This window comes from Asterias amurensis, chromosome 19, assembly GCF_032118995.1.
Source record: "Asterias amurensis chromosome 19, ASM3211899v1".
NCBI classification, from domain to species: domain Eukaryota; kingdom Metazoa; phylum Echinodermata; class Asteroidea; order Forcipulatida; family Asteriidae; genus Asterias; species Asterias amurensis.
The window spans coordinates 7,175,571-7,194,113 of record NC_092666.1 but is presented as its reverse complement, the minus strand read 5'-3'; the positions used below and the strand labels follow the sequence as shown (position 1 = coordinate 7,194,113).

General features: G+C 37.3%; 2 protein-coding genes across 7 annotated transcripts in view; both read right to left on the bottom strand.

Annotated features, from left to right (window-relative positions):
• The window catches only part of LOC139951264 (roundabout homolog 2-like), a 127,106-nt gene extending 126,056 nt beyond the window's left edge, over positions 1 to 1,050 (bottom strand). The window contains exon 1 of the mRNA XM_071950060.1: positions 915 to 1,050. The gene's annotated coding sequence lies outside the window, so the exon portion shown is untranslated. The remainder of the gene's footprint in view (positions 1 to 914) is intronic.
• Positions 1,051 to 5,348: 4,298 nt separating this feature from the next.
• The window catches only part of LOC139951325 (SID1 transmembrane family member 1-like), a 54,268-nt gene continuing 41,073 nt past the window's right edge, over positions 5,349 to 18,543 (bottom strand). For all 6 annotated transcript variants that reach the window (XM_071950169.1, XM_071950172.1, XM_071950174.1 and 3 more), the window contains 7 exons: positions 15,095 to 15,197; positions 14,181 to 14,254; positions 13,520 to 13,566; positions 11,590 to 11,695; positions 10,802 to 10,912; positions 9,325 to 9,438; positions 5,349 to 8,640 (listed from right to left, as the gene is read on the bottom strand). In XM_071950169.1, coding sequence (XP_071806270.1) covers positions 8,578 to 8,640; positions 9,325 to 9,438; positions 10,802 to 10,912; positions 11,590 to 11,695; positions 13,520 to 13,566; positions 14,181 to 14,254; positions 15,095 to 15,197 — 618 coding nt within the window. In that variant the 3' untranslated portion in view covers positions 5,349 to 8,577. The remainder of the gene's footprint in view (positions 8,641 to 9,324; positions 9,439 to 10,801; positions 10,913 to 11,589; positions 11,696 to 13,519; positions 13,567 to 14,180; positions 14,255 to 15,094; positions 15,198 to 18,543) is intronic.

Sequence of the window (18,543 nt, the reverse complement as noted above, 5' to 3'; positions counted from 1 at the left end):
GTCAACATTTATTTTAAAGCAAATATAGTTCTGGCAAAGCCGAATAATGGCTTTACACATTAAAGACACTGGACACTATTGGGCTGTCAAAGACCAGTTTTCCCACTTGGCTTGGTCGGTGTACAAATCAACATGCATTTTATAACAAAACAAACCTGTGAAAATTTAAACTCAATTAGTCGTCGAAGTTGCAAGATAATAATGTAAGAAGAAAAACAACCTTATCACACAAACTTGTGTGTTTTCAGATGCTTGATTTCGGGACCTTTAAATAAAATTCTAATTTTGATGTCTCAAAGTCAAAATCAAATTCGTGGAAAATTACTTCTTTCTCGAAAACCATGTAACTGTTTCTCACAATGTTTCATACTATCAATATCAACAGCTCTCCATTGCTTGCTACCAAGTAAGGTTTTATGCCAAAACATATTTTGGGTTATAGGCCTGTCAACTGCCTTAATAATAACTAACTAACTAGTCAGTAATTTTGCCCAATACAAATACAGTCAGTATACACACACAGCAAACGGCACATCAGAGGGCTGCACATCACAACACACACACACTGTGCAGTGTGCCTTTTGATTGACCTGGCTGGCCGGCTGAACATAAATTGCTCTGTTTTGTAGAATATAAAACACACTTTTTAATACTGTCGTGCTCAGACAATATTGGGCAGTTTCCCTCATTGTTGGACCTCAAATCATCCCACGTTAGCAGTGGGTTGTCAACCATGGGTTCAACCATTTAATCGGTAACTAATAGTTGTCTTTCGTCCTTATAAAAACAAATCCGTAAATAAACTAAAAGGTCTCGTATTTTCAATTAAATGTAATCTCCCTTTCGTCTTTCGAGGCAATTTTCGTTTACCATGTCTGTAGGAACAACTATCTTAGAATAGATAAAATGTTTACCTTTAATAACATCCCATCGTCCGAAATACTAGTGTTCTGCTCCTGTTTCTCTTGTAACACAAAATGTTGTCAAAAGAACGTCTTTTTGCATGGATATGTAGGGTTTTTTCACGGCGTCTAAAAACAGCAGAAAATTATCGTGGTTGCCACTTGCACTTTATGCCATGGTAAAGTGCGCCCTCAACATGTGCAAATCCCTTTGCAAACTTCGGTTTGTTCCAACATTATTATTGTGCATCTAATCCGATTCAATTTTACTTTTTTTTCTCCCAAAAATATTTTACGAAGAAAAAGAGCATAACTTTAACATTTTTAAAACAACTGAAGAATTGCTATCTAAACGGGATTTTTAACAACATTTTGCCATTTTCTCCTCCAAAAATTGTTAAAAACATGCTCAAGATTTTACGGATCAAAAGCCTACCATCTTTTCTTTTCTTTTTTTATTCAAGTGTAAAATGTCCCTTTTGCATAAGTCAATTTTAAATTTGGATAAAATGTCAAATTTACAGCCTAATATTATCTTTAGTCCAAAAATTCCTGTCGAAACGGGATTTCCTTGTGCCATTTTATTATGCAAATTGTTAAAAACATGCTCTAGATTTTATATATAGATCAGTCCAACTTTTCTAGGCTGACATTTCAAAAATGGGTAGTAATTCAAACTATTTGTTAGTTGGTGGGATAACAAATTCTTCCCCCCTCTCCTTCGACTGCGTTTGTACATCCAATTCTTACTTTGTTATTCCAGAAATATTGTAAGGTCTTGAGAGAAAAACAGAAATAACAATTCAAACAACTTCAAGAGAAGTTTCTATGTGAACAAAAACAATTAATTTTTAGTTTAAAATGAAACTCTTAAGAAGTATATAATGCAAAATTAAGGCACACAGTCTAAAATTGTAAATTATGGTAAACAAAACACAAATTTTCTTGTGCCATTTTCTAAGTTCTAATTGTTCGTAGAAATGCATTGAATTTTACGAATCAATCTAACTTTCTAAGGGTAATAATTATTTCAACAGAGAACCATGAAAAATATTTTTGTTAGCAATAATAGTCGCACGTCAATTAATTTGTAATGTTTGAGTTTCAAGAGATAAACAAATCTGTCCCCTCATCTTTTTTTCTTGGCTCGAGCAGAAAGGGATATAACATATTTCCCCGTCCTCTTTTCGGCTGGGTTTGCGAAATGAGCAATGGAAAGTTGTTCGTAAAAACATTGTGAGAAACGGCTCCTTCTGAAACGTATTTTTTGGGAAAAAAAAGTAATTTTCCAACAATTTCGAGTCCTCAGAATTAGACTTTGAGGTCCCGAAATCAAGCACACAACTGTGTGTAACAATTCCATTATAATCGCGCCACTTCGAAGATTGAGTTCAAATTTTCATAGGTTTGTTATTTTGTACATAATTAAGTTGAGATACACAAAGGGAGAAGACTGTTCGTTGACAATTATCAAAGGTGTCCATGAAGCTTTAAAGTTTGATTTATTTGCAATAAGTAATTCCTGGTATGTAGTTGGGAACTTCAATATTTACTGGGCGTATATAGGCCTACTATACGTAAACATTTTGTTGTATACTAACTTTATCAAAGCTTTTGTCCACTTTTAGGCGTACATCTCTTGTATGTTAAACAAACTTTGTTGCTGAGTTATAGTTGTTTATAAAAGTTGCACACGGTATCGATAAAGATTTGTAACCAAATATAAAACAAATATGCGGACCTTTTCTTCAATTATTAATTTTATTTTATTGGACTTATTTATAAGAATTTTGTATGGCCCCTGGTTCACGAGATGATGGGCGGCATGTTTAGAATTACAGGCAAACGGAAACTTGACCAGAAGTTCCATCCAATACAAAAGTTGTTCACCCCTTGTGCTCCCTTGAAATGTTTCCCTTTCTATGCCGCCGCTGCAAAAAAAAATAAAGTTGTAGCATTTTCTGCAATGCTCATTATCAAGTATTAAGTTGTAAAAATATAGTGACTTTTAAATCACTTAAACAAGTGCACAATTGAATCAGTTTCGAAGAGGCCATTTTTGTTGTTGCCGGTTACCCATGATGGTCAGCTACCCCCCCCCCCCCACCCAGCCCCCCATTTATTGACTGGAGAAAACAAATAAGATAGCGGAGATTTAGATTACCTCGTCCAGATGCATCCAGGAAGTTTTCAATTCTTCGACTCGGGGTGATTAGAAGTTGAAAGGGATATTATAAATAACACCAGGGCTTTTTCTAATTATATTATAATCAATTGTTGATCTCTGACCTTGCTTTGCAACAGTTGATTGAGTCAAAGATAAACGCCGAGTTCACAAAACTCTTCCTAACTTAATCTTAGAAGAAAACAAAAATGAACAAACATCAAAATTTCAATGATTTTGTATATATATTTTTTTTTTCAATTTTGAATGGTAAAACCATGCAGGTAGAAATAGGCCATGTAAAACTGAAACTAAAAAAAGAGGAAAATCAGCTGATCTGAAGAAAAGTTGCATGTCTGTAATGTATGCACATTTTAAAATCATCTCCTCAACGTCCAACTTCATTTGCTAACATGGTTCTTGCTATACTAGAGTGTTACTGAATACTGATAGACTAAACAATTGAGTCAAAGTTGCTGTACTGAGCTTTTTTTATTCCGTAAAATCATTTCCGAATAATATGAAAAAAAGTACAGGATAAGTAAGAAACCTTTTTTTTAACGTAAAGTAAATTAAAGTAAACAAGTACATGTATATGAGTAGGATTTGAAACTTTGCATGGTGGAAATACAATATGGAAAGGTTTGCGGTAACACCATGTAATGACTATCTCTAAGTGAGTTGGGGTGGTTCTGAAAAAAAAACTGTTGGTTTCAACTCGACGTTTCGATCAGTATGCTCTGATCGTCTTCTGGAGATCGCACGGAGTACACTATATATAGAAAGGTTTGCGGTAACACCATGTAATGACTATCTCTAAATGAGTTGGGGTAATTCTGAAAAAAAAACTGTTGGTTTCAACTCGAAGTTTCGATCAGTATGCTCTGATCATCTTCTGGAGAAAGGTCGAGTTGAAACCAACGGTTCTTTTCAGAACCCACCCCAACTTATTAAGAGATAGTCATTACATGGTGTTACCGCAAACCTTTCCATACATGTGTATGGAAATTCACCTTTACTAATTGATATGTAAATAATTGTACCCAACCGGTGCGCACTTACACTACTGGCTGGCAATGACGTAGCATCATGCTTTTTGTATGGACCTTTCCGCAACCTACATGTATGCACAAGCACTAACTAACGGAAGAATGAGTTTCAAGATGGTCTAGCTAAGGATCAAACTTGATCCCTAGCTATAGACCAGCATGCACCTTGTTACACGCCAACGCCGTGGTACCGAGTGTTAATAAGGTCTATGGGGCTGATGGTGGCGCTACCCAGGTAAAAATTCCAGTTGAACCTAGTTAACTGGGGTCAACTGGTTCAACTGGAAAGTGACCAAACTCGTCCATTTTCCATATTAACTAACTGGTCTGGACTAGGTTTAACTGTGTTCAACTAGGTTGAAATTATAAACCAGTTGGTTTCTGTCCATTTTCCATATTAAACCAACTGGTTTTAACTGTGTTCAACTAGTTTATCAACTGGTTTCAACTAGTTCCAGCTAAACCCAGTTTAACTAGGTTCAACTGGAATTTTGACCTGGGTACGCACTCACATTTTTCAGCTCTGGCGTTGGTGTGCATGACTGTGGTATTTGCCAACACATAGTGTCTGTGCACTGCACATGCATGAATACAATAAGCATAATTATTTCAAGGGAAACTTTAACTACAAAGCCATTTTCAAAGACAGGTATTATAAATTCATTACACTGGAATCGTGGCAACAAACTGTCCTTTTTCGATGTTAATGCAAAGGCTTATCAGTGGCAATAACAATCATCAATATTTACACTTATCAATGAATAATAACATAATAATAATAATAGACCGTTTTTATATAGCATGTCTCAAAGCACTTCCGATATGAGCCCTGGTCACTGGGCCTTAAATCATTCCTTAAACCATCTCAGCTCCCTGGGGAGTATACAGCCTATGCGCAATATATGCACTACTTGACTAAACCAATCACAAGAACCATCTCTTCCCTCACAGGTACCCATTTACCCCTGGGTGGAGAGAAGCAATTATAGTTAAGTGTCTTGCCCAGGGACACAAGCGCCACGACCGGGATTCAAACCCACAATCTGCTGAACAGAAACACCAGAGCTTGATGAGTTCGGTGCTCTTATATACACTCAGCCACGACACCCCACATAACTTCATGTAAGTACTAATATAAATCAAACTCCCAGCTTTGATTTTAGTTCCATTTTTCTATATAACAGACAATCATGATGGCATAGCAACGACAAAGATACATGGCAAAACCCTTCATCAATGTAAACACCTTATTTAATATTGCTATCAATACACCATTTTATGATAATGTAACCAAGGCATCATGCACACGTATATATAATTTGTTTACATACAATAAATTCGGATTAAGAGCTACATCAAAATGGCATATCTCTCATCTGTTTGTTTACATACAACATATACATTGTTTAAAGTTCAAATGTTAACATTGATCAAATGGTTGAAAAAATATTGTTTATTTACATCAAAAAGATAAACCACATTTAAAAGAGAAATTCGACCTTATTCGATGTTCCCATACATGACTGCATAATTGTCATAAAAAAAGTATACAATTATTTCATCATTAAAATATAACAGCATCATTTGACTGAGAATATTGTTACCCAAAACCAATAAAACGTTAGGCTAAAATGTACATAATAAACCACAAGGGTTAACTTTTGAAATATGCAAAGATAATTACAAAGTCCCATAAAATACAAATATTTTTTTAACGGTATTCAGCCAAGCAGTCAGAGCTGTAGAAAGTAAATCTGAGTAAGATTAACTGGAAGACCGATAACACACCAACATAACTGTTTTTGATTATGGCGACTTCTTTTGGGAAAGGTTCACAGCTATGCGGTCACCTTCATGTTGACATATCAAGTGTTTATGTTTACAGTCAAGTGTGCCCTTAAAGTGAAATTAATTATAAGCTTAATTACTGTAAGTATATATATTTGGTTTGCGGTAACACCATGTGTGTATCTACTTGCCAGGTAGAGTTTGTTCTTAGAGAACTGTCTTGCTTAATTCTACAACCGCAGAATACATTGTTCGGGTGTTCGGGAGACTTCTCAGTTCTGAAAACAACTGTCCTGCTCATTAAATATTACCTGGGCGGATGATATAGAAATAGGCTGGGACTACTACTTTAGCTTATAGGATCGTAATTAACTGTACTACCCCGGAGTCAGTTCTTGAATTGGTCTCAATGTTTCGACTAGCTTGCTCTAGTCATCGTCAGGATACTGTAAGTATGTTATATTGGTTATGTTGCAAACAACTGTATACAATTGTCCTTATACAAATTGTATCACTGTCACAGAGGATGTTAATATGAAGGTACATACCCAAAACTGACCTAAAGACAATGAACACTATTGGTAATTGTCAAAGACCAGTCTTTGCACTTGGGGTATCTCAACATATGCATAAAATAACAAACCTGTGAAAATTTGAGCTCAATTGGTCATCGAAGTTGCGAGATAACAATGAAAGAAAAAACACCCTGGTTACACGAAGTTGTGTGCTTTCAGATGCTTGATTTCGAGACCTCAAATTCTAAACTTGAGGTCTCGAAATCAAATTCGTGGAAAATTACTTCTTTCTCAAAAACTACATCACTTCACAGGGAGCCGTTTCTCAAAATGTTTTATACTATCAACCTCTCCCCATTACTCATCACCAAGTAAGGTTTTATGCTAATAATTATTTGGAGTAATTACCAATAGTGTCCACTGCCTTTAACAGATTAAGGGAAAGTTTGGTCTTAATAGCACATCTTGTAAATGTTCTATCTTCCTGTATGTGTATTCTTTGAACAGATCATTTTAATAACTTAAGAAATTTTATTGTGATAAATATCTGGATTTCAGAGGTATACCCTACACATCAACGCTTTGGCTAAGTAACAATTAAATGAAATGGGAAGGGGGAGGGGTAACCTAAAAATGACAAAAGATTTCAAATTGTTGGTGTTGTCCTGTGGAGGGCAACACAAAATTATTATTTTGTTTGCCACTGTCAAGGGAATTTTCTCTTGGAATCTTTTGATGTGGACATCCACATTCTTAGAAGTTCCTTTCCTGATGCAAGGTTCGTGGTAGTACTATACAAGCTGCTATACCAAACACCACTATGAGGATAGGCTTATTCAATTTTGGCATTTTCTATGTCCTTGGGCCGATTTCACAAAGAGTTAGGGTTTAGGACTAGTCCTAGGAGACATTACAAACTTAAAGGGACACGTTGCCTTGGATCAGGCGAGTTAGTCTATGAAAAGCGTTTGAAACCGTTTTTTTTTTTATAAATTGCAATTATGGTTAGAAAGGTAATTTAAAAGTCAAATATAATGAATCACACAAACATGCCTTGAAAACTAACACGGCACGCCATTTTTGTGGAGTCAAGTTTTTGACTCCATAAAATGGCCGACCATGTTAGTTCGCAAAGTAAAAGGAAAACCACACAATTTCGAGGCATGTTTGTGTGGATCATTATATTCTACTTTTAAAATATCTTTCTAACCATATCAATTTCATAACATGGACCAACTCGACCGACCCAAGGCAATGTGTCCTTTTAAGACTAGTCCTAAGTTGGGATGAGTAACTCGTCCTAACTCGAGATAAGACGAGTCTTAAAGTCACCTGGAAGTGGTATTTTTTCAAAATAAAGCTTTTGTCACTAATAAATGTGTTTTGATGAGTGGAATGTGAATAAACAGTTAACTAAGGTTTTAAAAATCAGTTCTTATAATATTTAAAAATTTAAGAGTAGACCCCGACCCGAGAGAGCGCTGTTCGTGACGTCAATCGAGGCAGACTTTGCCTGTAATGCGTAGAGTAAACACAATTGCAAAGTACATGTACGGACCAAGTCGTGAGTTTGTACGTTTCAAAAAAAGATTTGTTTTTCTTTTTTTCGGCAATGCCGACCAGGTGTATTGCTGCTTAATGCAGAAAAACACTTTTTGAAACGTACCAACTCACGACTTGGACGTACATGTACTTTGCACGTGTGTTTACTATACGCAATGCAGGCAAAGTCTGCCTCGATTGACGTCACAAAAGGGGTAGGCGGAGTCAGCCCCCAAACAACTTTATATATTTTGTAAACATATAAATTGTGACAAACAATTACTAAAAAAATTGTTTTATTGTTCGTATGCATATACTCTTATGTTTGAAAGAAATTTCTTTTTATTTCCAGGTGACTTTAACTCTTTGTGCAATCCACCCCTGAGCCTGAGTAGTTTTCTGTTGTAAGAATGTACTGAAGATGATGGATTATATCTGGGTGAAGAGAATCAATTAAGTATCTTGCTCAATGACACAAGTATCACGTCAGGGACCCGAACCCACACTCCGAAGACTTGAACCACCAGAACTTTTAATTCGATGCTCTAAACGGCTCGGCCATGACACCCTTTGCACTGAAGATGTTGGATTTTGTCTTGGTCTCTTCTTCATTCAGATTAAAATACAGCAATCTTGGTTCTCTCTTTCCCATCCAGATCGTTGTCCATCACCAGCAACAACTACGACAAACAAAAAATATCACAAATACATATCAACTTGTCACCTTCGTATAAATTTCTCTGAAAAATAAGAGTATTATTGAACAATCAAGCTTGCCCCGAACCATTTGACATAGCAACTGTCTTTGTAGTCTGAGGAATTCAAATGTAAGCGGTACATTGTGACCAAGCAAGTCATTGTACCAGACATTATTCCAAAAGCAAATGGCTTATCAAAATTGTGTGTATAAATATGACCCCATTTCGACCTTTTCTTCCAGTCAAAACCAAAAATTTAAATCATGTAATAATATTGTTAGAACAACTGAGAGTAGATGGGACAAATGAACAGATTGACATAAATTGTCATAACTTAACTTGGATCGGGCGAGTTGGTCTATGAAAAGCGCTTGAAACTGTTTTTTATGAAATGCATAAGGTTAGAAAGATGTTTTACAAGTAGAATATAATGATCCACCCATCAACCCATAATGACCACGAAGTACAGCCAAGATCGAAAACCTGATGGTCTGGAAAACTCTCATGGCACAGCAGAGAACTGAGGCACAACTCAACTCACATAAGGCCCCGTCCGGGAATCGAACCAGGGTCACCTTGGTGAGAGGTGAGTGCTTTACGCACAAGCCATCTTGCCACCTTAAAGCTCGGTAGTCTGCTTGAAGTCTTGCTATAAATGGTACTTACCAGGAATGAAAAGAAGAGTGCTCCAGAAGAAAGAAAATGCCAAATATCATGACCATCGTAGAAGTTGAACAACAGACATGCAGCGTTGCTCTCACGAGATGCAGCAGCAGTTTTCTGCATAAATGAATGACTTCAAAGTATTAGAAAGTTTAGAGAAACGTTTGGTTTCTATGTATTTTTTTATTATTTTTTTATGAGAAAACAAAAATTACACACTTCTGTGTGTTGTTTATTCTTCTGGCACATGATGTCATTTGAGTAGGGCACTCTAGAGGTCAAAAGAAAGTTGATCATTGACCTAGAGGTCAAACCTGTGCACCGCTCATACACTGTCATACAAATCTGTGCAGTGAGATTGTTAGGCCATTGTTTTACCTCTAAGATGGCGCCTTGATGACGTCAATGCATAATGTCTATTCGGAAATCAGAATCTATAGTTCTGATGATTGAAAAATTCAGCCTTTGTTATTACAAAGACAAGACGCAACATTACTGATCTCTCAAACCGGCGGGATGAAAGAGTATGATCTGAAGTAATTCCCTATATACGTATGTTTAATTAATTTTTGTTTTACCCATATACACTGATGTGTGTTAGCACTGTACACTCAGTACTTTCCCAAGTTCCTTGAAAAAACCACAAAAAACCCACAGGCATATTACTTGGGTGGGATTCAAACCCACGACCCTTGCAATTCTAGAGCAGTGTCTTACCAACTAATGCCTGTGATTTTAAAAACTAAAATGAATATTCTTTATCCCTGATGCAAATTTAACATCTACTTATGTCTGGTTTTCACGTCATGGAACGATTTCGTCCAGCAATTTTAGTTAGCAAAACATTTAACATGAACTTATTTTGAGCAAACTGAATGCCAATATTGAGCTGTAAATCAGGATTTTTGAGTAGCAACTGATACCCTTTGTGTAGCATTTTGCTCTGCTATCTGATATATATTTGGTTTGCGGTAACACCATGTGTGTATCTACTAGCCAGGTAGAGTTTGCTCTTTAGAGAACTGTCTTTCTTTATATTTGGTTTGAGGTAACACCATGTGTGTATCTACTTGCCAGGTAGAGTTTGTTCTTTAGAGAACTGTGTCTTGCTTTATTCTACTACCGTGGAGTAGATGTTCGGGGGTTTGGGAGACTTCTCAGTTCTGAAAAGAACTGTCCTGCCTTTTAAACTATCACCCGGGCGGATGGTATAGAAAATAGGTTGGGCCTACTACTTTAGCTTAATATAGGATCGTGATTAACTGTACAACAGCCAAGTCAGTTCTTAAACTGGTCTCAACGTTTCGACTAGCTTGCTCTAGTCATCGTCAGGAGAATAAAGCAAGACAGTTCTCTAAGAACAAACTCTACCTGGCAAGTAGATACAAACATGGTGTTATCGCAAACCAAATATATATTAAAACCTCACCATGCAATGCCTCAAATCCTATATACGAGATAAATCGTTCGCTGCACTTACCTCCCATCCTGTAAGGCTCATGGAATAGAAGTACAGAGCAAATCCCCATACCACTAGGGTGACTACAATTATTACTATCACCACTGCTGTTAACTTCTCTCCACTTCGCACCTAAAAGTAATAATAATAAAATGTTTCACCATAATATGCTTTCATAATTGGAATTGATAAAAGGCACTGGACACCCTTGGTTATTGTCAAAGACCAGGTCCCACTTTCATAGAGCTGCTTAAGCACAAAAAGTTAGCTAAGCAAAACAAAAATATGCTTATCAGAGTACCAACCAAACTACCGTGTCACTATGTCACATGTTAAATTTTGACTGATATCCTGCTCGTTTCCGCTTAGCAGACAATTCTTTTCTGCGTAAACATCTCTATGAAATTGTTCCCAGTATTCTGAATTCGTTCAATTCCAATCAGAATTACCTAAGTATATATGTTGTTCTGTTTAGGATCAGAGAGGAGAGCCTCTCGAGAGGAGAGCCTCTCGACAGGAACTGTGTTTCTTTTAGGCAATCCTTTGGGCTCCATCTGTTTCTTTTCTTTACTTTATTTTAATTGCTCTTCGCTGTGTTTTTCAATGTTTTGAACCTAGTGTATTTAAATTTCTCTGCAGTGTATTTTTCAATGTTTTTAACCTAATTAATGTGCAATGCTGTACATTTTATTCCCGAGAAATGAAATAAATATAAATATAAATATACAAACACGTCAGTCTATTATCCCCATAGCCTGACCTAGTTTGTCAAAACCAATATTTTATCCAACAAAACAAAACGATCTTACCTTCATTATGATGTAGAAAGCCAGGTACAAAAGAAGATTGACAAGAAAAATGGCCAACAAAAAGGAGTTAAAATCTTTGGGCATCTTGGCAAGACCATAGATCATTCTGAAATAGAATAATAAATGTATTCCATTTGTTAAAGCAATCCCACAACATTGGTAAACAGTATTGTCCAAAGGCCCACACTTCGTGTATCACAACATATATATAAAATAACAAACCTGTAAAAGTTTAGGCTCAATCGGTCATTGGAGTCGGGAGAAGATAACGGGAAAACCCACCCTTGTTTCCGCATGTTTCGCTGTGTCATAACATGTGTTTAAAATAAATCCGTTATTCTCGATATCGAGAATTGATAATTGTTTTAATGTTTTCTCAAAAAGGAAAGCATTTCATGGAATAATATTTCAAGGGAAGTCTTTCACCATTACCTTCTGTAAACCCTGTAAGTTATTTGTAAATCTGTGAACTTTTAATTTTTGTTCTGTTCAGAAAGTGTCCAACGGCTTTAACTGACTGTTCGGCATTTCTCTCTCCTCCAGTCCAAAGTTGGCTCTCTTGTGCAGAAATGCTTGGGTCCATTCAAGGAAGAGTACCTCTCCAGTAATTCAATCAATAGGGTAAGCTTGGGCGATATCGATTTATTTTATTAACGATATATCGCCGACAGTATATCGCGATATTCGATATCATCCCAATTAATGAAATTTGACATCATCAGTCTTAAAACTCCAAGTGAAGTTATAGAGAGACAGTCATAGCATAAGAGAGGTGTTCTTATGACCTATTCTTCTGGTTTTATACCAAACCTATGGGGTGCAAGATGTCTCAGCTAGCAAATACATTGCGATATTTAATCGATATATCGATATATCGCTATTATATCGATATATCGCTATTATCGCCATATATCACGATATATCGCGATATATCGATATTTTGATTAAAACCAAATCTATCCCATATCGAAAACTCTTCCTAACTTAGGATTAAACTTAGGAATTAGGACGGTTCATTACATATCCAAATACGAATTAAACCCATCCTAATTTAGGACGGGTTACTCGTCCTAACTCGAGTAAGGATTAATCCTAGCATTCCGTGAAATTGGCTGCAGGTCATTGGGCCAATAACATCCCTTAAATCTTTCTCAGCTCCCTGGGGAGTATACAACCTGGGCCATTCACAATATCAACCTCTACCCTCGCAGGTACCCATTTATACCCCTGGGTGAAGAGAAGCAATCATTGTATCAATCATCTTGCTCCGAACCCACACTCCGATGACTTAACCACCAGAACTTGAACTTGATGCTCTTAACCACGCCTTTCCCTTCTGTTCAATGGGAAATTAACGCCTGCCCGTCATGTAAGCCTTTTGTTCAACACTAAACGTGATAAGAGTAACTATAAATATAAATATGAATAGTAAACTTGTGGGTACAACCATGTGTAAAATCTCTTTTGAAGGAAGGGTGGCTCTGAAAAGAGCCAGTTTGGTCTCAAAGCCACTACTCCTTCAAAAGAGATTTTACTCATGGTTGCACCCGCAAGTTTACTATTCATATTATAGTTACTCTTATTCTCCACAGCATGCAAAGCTTGCGTTGTTTTGTTTATGATTTTTGGGGTTGAACAAAGAATTGACTAGAGTGGGGTTCGAACCAACGACCTCCGGATTAACGTGCCGGCACTCTACCAACTGAGCTATCTAGCCCTATATTGGCGGTGTCCCAACAAATTTACCCAGTCAGTTTCCCTTGTGGTTTATATTGTTACATGTATTTTGTTTAGACATTGACTTATTTCAAGTTTGAGATTTACTTCCACTACGTCTGGGTTGTCTCATTTAGTGAATACAATATAGTGAAAGTGAATACAATATAGTGAATACGTACTGACTTTCTTAGAATGATTGCAATATACTCACATAGACCAGTTTACAGCATTCCCTATGATGAGAACTATCATTCGATCCTAAATCAAAATAAAATACCACAAAAAAATATTCTCAAAGTTAATGAGTAAATGCTCATCAAAACCGTGGCTGGATTTTTTTCTTTCTGGCACAGTGAGATATCCGCAAAAGGCAAAACTAACAGCAAATGACAAGCCTTACAGACCTTTTACCATCATCAATAAAGTAACTACAGGCACTGGGCACTATTGCCACCTACTCAAAATAATTATTAGCATAAAAGCTTACTTGGTAACGAGTAATGGAGAGCTGTTGATAGTATACAACATTTAAAGCAACAGCTTCCTCTGAAGTAATAGAGTTTTTGAGAAAGAAGTCATTTCTCAATCAAATAATATTTGAATTTGATTTCAAGACCTCAGAATTAAATTTTAAGGTCTCCAAGTCAAGCATCTGAAAGAACACAACTTGTGCAACAGGGGAGTTTTTTCCTTCCATTATTCTTTCGCAAGTTCGATGACCAATTGAGCTCAAATTTTCACAGGCTTGTTATGCTTATGTTGAGATACACCAAGTGAGAAGACTGGTCTTTGACAATTACCAAACGTGTCCAGTGCCTTTAAGGAACAAGTTCTCAAATTATTAAATACACATAAATATTCACTTTACTCACAAGATACAGTGGTTTAGCACTTTTACTGCATTCGGTTCTCAATATGAAAAGAACTCGCTTGAAGATTCCAAAATCTGAAGTCAAAACACAAAGATTAAAAACTGTAACACTAACAAAAGCAAAGTTATTAATTTTGGTTTTAACCTTACACCAATTAAATGTGTGTTGGCACTGTATACTCAGTACTTTCCCGAGTTCTGTGAAATAAAAACACACAGGCATATTCCTTGGGTGGTATTTTAACCCACAACCATTGCAATGCCTTACCAACAAGGAGCAAAATTATTGAGAAAGCTGTTCATCACAGTCTTAGAAATTTTCCTGATGACCAAATTTTCTTTGTTGCAGAGTAGTGGGGTTCAGGCCAAAACATTCCACCCAAACACTAGTCTTAGTAGACTTGTGGACAAGTTGTTAATGGTCCCACACAGTGAGATAGTAGAGTTGTGGCATTGCTCTCGTGAGATCACTGCTCTCTCGCGAGATCACTGCTCTCGCTCGAACTGCTGGTTGCCGACTTCTACTCCCCATTAAATAGGACCGTGTAGTCGTGAGAGCAGCAGCCTCGCGGGGCCAGCAGTCTCACGAAAATACTGCGGGAATCCCCAGGTCTTGACCCCAAATCAATAATTTCAGCAAACAGTCAAAAGCTAGATAATGGCATCACTTAACCTTGATTGCTTCGTACATGTTGAAGAGGTAGTGCTTTCTGCTCTACCGGCCAGGCTTCGGACTGATACCCAATCCGTATGGATTGTAAAAGGAGTAACCCTGTTTCAGCCATAGGTGGCAACGACCCCTGAAAAATAGTGTATTGTAGCCAACACCTTGAAGTGGCTGTCAGGCCTTGTGTGTCTGGCGACTTGCATAAACCCCCCCCCCCAAAAAAAAAAAAAAACACCCCAGACTCTTACCTAGTTTCCATATTCCCATGTAGTAGATCTGAGCACTAACAGCCAAGCATGTTAAGATGTAAACCACAGCGAATAGTACATAGAAGTACACTGAGACAAATATCTGACAAGAATAAACAAATAAATATTAAAATTAAGTCTTGAAAAATATATTATATCTGACAAGAAGAAATCAAACAAATCAATATTCAAACTAAGTCAGTTTTTCAAGTGGTTTTCATTTTGTATTGCGAACTATGGTTGGCCATTTTGTGGAGTCAAAAATATGACAAAATGGCGTTACGTTTTAGTTCACGACATGTAAGGAAAACCGTGCAATTCCGGGGCATTTTTGTGCGGATCATTATATTCTACTATAAAACAAACATCTTTCCAGCCATATGCATTTTATAACAAACGGTTTTCAAACGCTTTTCTTAGACCAACTCGCCCGATCCAAGGCAACGTGTTCCTTAATAACACTACTCGTTCACACAATGAGGGAACATCATGCCTTTTGGGGATTGTGCTTTATGGGTGTGATGCACCATGTGTTTTTGCGTCTGCCTAGTGCACAAGTATACGGCCTTTGCCAACCAATAGTGTCTGTAAACATCATGGCCCAATTTCATAGAGCTGCTAAGCACAAATGCTTAGAATGAAACTGTTGCCTTCATAAAAACAGGATTACCAAGTAAATTTCCACGTGATTTTCAGGATCAGCAAACAACACAGCTGAATACATGTAACAAGCCAATATGCAACAAACAGAAATTTGGTTGGTAGTCCGGCCTGTTTTTATCAACGATGAAATTCTACGCTAAGCAAATTTTTGTGCTAAACAGCTCTATGAAATTGGGCCCATGTGGGAAAGGCTAAGTCAAAGTAAAGGGTGAGAAGAAAACAACATCACACACAAATTAGAAAAACCACAATCACAACAGAACAATCAGGCCTTAATTCAGTTGGCTTGTCTTCCTGTATCTTCTTTAATGAAACCCAGAGGTCAATCCCAAGGTATGATTCAATACATCTTAGGAAAGGAAATAACAAGACGTCAATGACAACTGATAATGTACAGAGAAGTACCCCTGGATTTACCCACAACCCCTCTCTAGTACGTAGGGTGTCGTGGCCGAGTGGATTAAGAGCACAGAACTCAAGCGCTGGTGTTTCTGTTCAGCAGAGTGTGGGGTTTGAACCCCGGTTGTGACACTTGTGTCCCTGAGCAAGACACTTAACTATAATTGCTTCTCTCCACCCAGGGGTAAATGGGTACCTGCGAGGGCAGAGATGGATCTTGTGATTGATTTAGCCGAGTAGCGCATATTAATGTTGCACAAGGCTGTATACTCCCCACCAGGGAGCTGAGATGGTTTAAGGAGTGATTTAAGGCCCATTGATTAGGGGTAATAATGTGAAGCGCTTTGGGACGCCCTCCGGGTGTGAAAAGTGCTATATAAAAACGGGTTATTATTATTATTATATGGCCGAGCGGTTAATTAAGAGCATCAAATTCAAGTTCTGGTGGCTAAGTCATATGGGTGTGGGTTCTAATCCCGGTCATGACACACGTGTCCTTGAGCAAGATGCTTTACTATAATTGCTTCTCTCCATCCTGGTGTAAAAATGGGTACCTGCGAGGGTAGAAGTTGGTATTGTATTTGAAAAATCCTTCAGAGCGCCAGGGCAGCTCGGGCTTTGTACTCCTCAATGAGCTGAGAAAGATTACAGGGATGTAAATTTCCATTTGTCACATATTGCTTGTTACTGGTATTCTGCTGTCGTTGGCTTATTCTGAAAAGCATTTGGAAATTTGGTTGGTGATCCTGTTTTTTATCAAGAAAGAATTTTCATGCTAAGCAAGTTTTTGTGCTTAGCAGCGCTATGAAATTGGGGCCAGGGCACTAAAGAACATGTAAAGCACATTGATATGATTATTGAATGTGCTATATAAAACTACTGTGGTAGTCGTCACCACGATGCTATTCTGGTTGCTGTATGTTACCAGTAACAAACAATTAAACTACCATCAAACTTAATTGCTCAGCACGCCACTATATAAATTAGAAAGAAGACTTATCTATTGACTTTTACCAGTATTATTAAAAATATCCTGACTTATAAATGTTAGAGAACCATAAAAGAATTATTTTGGCTTAGTTTAAGTTTACTACAAAGCTATTCTGGTTGCTTTTGCGTTACTAGTAAAAAAATGTTTTAAAGCCATTGGACCCTTTCGGTTCAGAAAAAAAAAATAAAAGTTCACAGATTTACACATAATTTACAGGGTTTACAGAAGGAAATGGTGAAAGACTTCTCTTGAAACATTAGTCCATGAAATGCTTTACTTTTTGTGAAAACGGTAAAACAATATAAATTCTTGTTAGCGAGAATTACGGATTTGTTATAAACACAATGTCATGACACGGCGAAACGCGCGAAAACAGGAGTGGGTTTTCCCGTTATTTTCTCCCGACTCCGATGTCTGATTGAGCCTAAATTTCCACAGGATTGTTATTTTACATATAAGTTGTTATACACAAAGTGTGGGCCTTGGACATCACTGTTTACCGAAAGGGTCCAATGGCTTTAACTCCCATTAAACTATCTCAGCACTCCACATAAATGAGAAAGCAGACTTATCTATTGACTTTTGCAAACATTATTAAAAATATCCTGACTTATAATTGTCAGAGAGTCATGAAGAATATTTTTGGCTTAATAGTTTAAGTTATACCACAAGGCTATTCTAGTTGCTTGACGTTACTAATACATACTCAGAAGGGTCGCTTGCTCGTGTCGCTCATGTGATTTGAGTCATATCCTGTTTCAGGATGTATGTCCCTAGATACAAACGTCTTGTTGCCTGCCTGCCTGCCGGCACTTTGTTGACACTTTTTTTTCCCAGATTCTCAGATTAAACCACTTAATTCACATAAATCTTTAAATTGTTTACAAAATTCTTTTTTTGTTACATGATAACCAAACTACCTATAACATCTCTGCAGTTCGATTCTCACAAAAAGAAAAAGGAATCTGGGACATCGTCATAACAGAAGTAAATCTCAAGTCGCGGATGCAAACCTCCCCTAGAAAATGGACTATCCCTAATCAAGTAGTTTCCTTGCAGGTCAGGCTAGCTGTGTCACAAGCCGTTTACCCTCGTCTTGTACCACCTATAGATCGAGTCAAGCACCACGCAACTTTCAAACCCTGGAGTTAATACATACAAAATCAACCATTCTAGTACTTTTATCTATGTGTGATTACTGCAGTCATGGGGTCAGATGCATTGGTTAGTATCCTATGTGTTATGATTCTTCATGGTGCATTCGGTCAACAATACGGACTTCAGAATGAGCAAGCCTCAGGAGGAGTTGCGTCGTATCCTAAACGACCACGCCGACCTACCAAATTCAAACCACTACCACCGGGTACACCAGTGGATCCGAGCATACAGCCAGGAC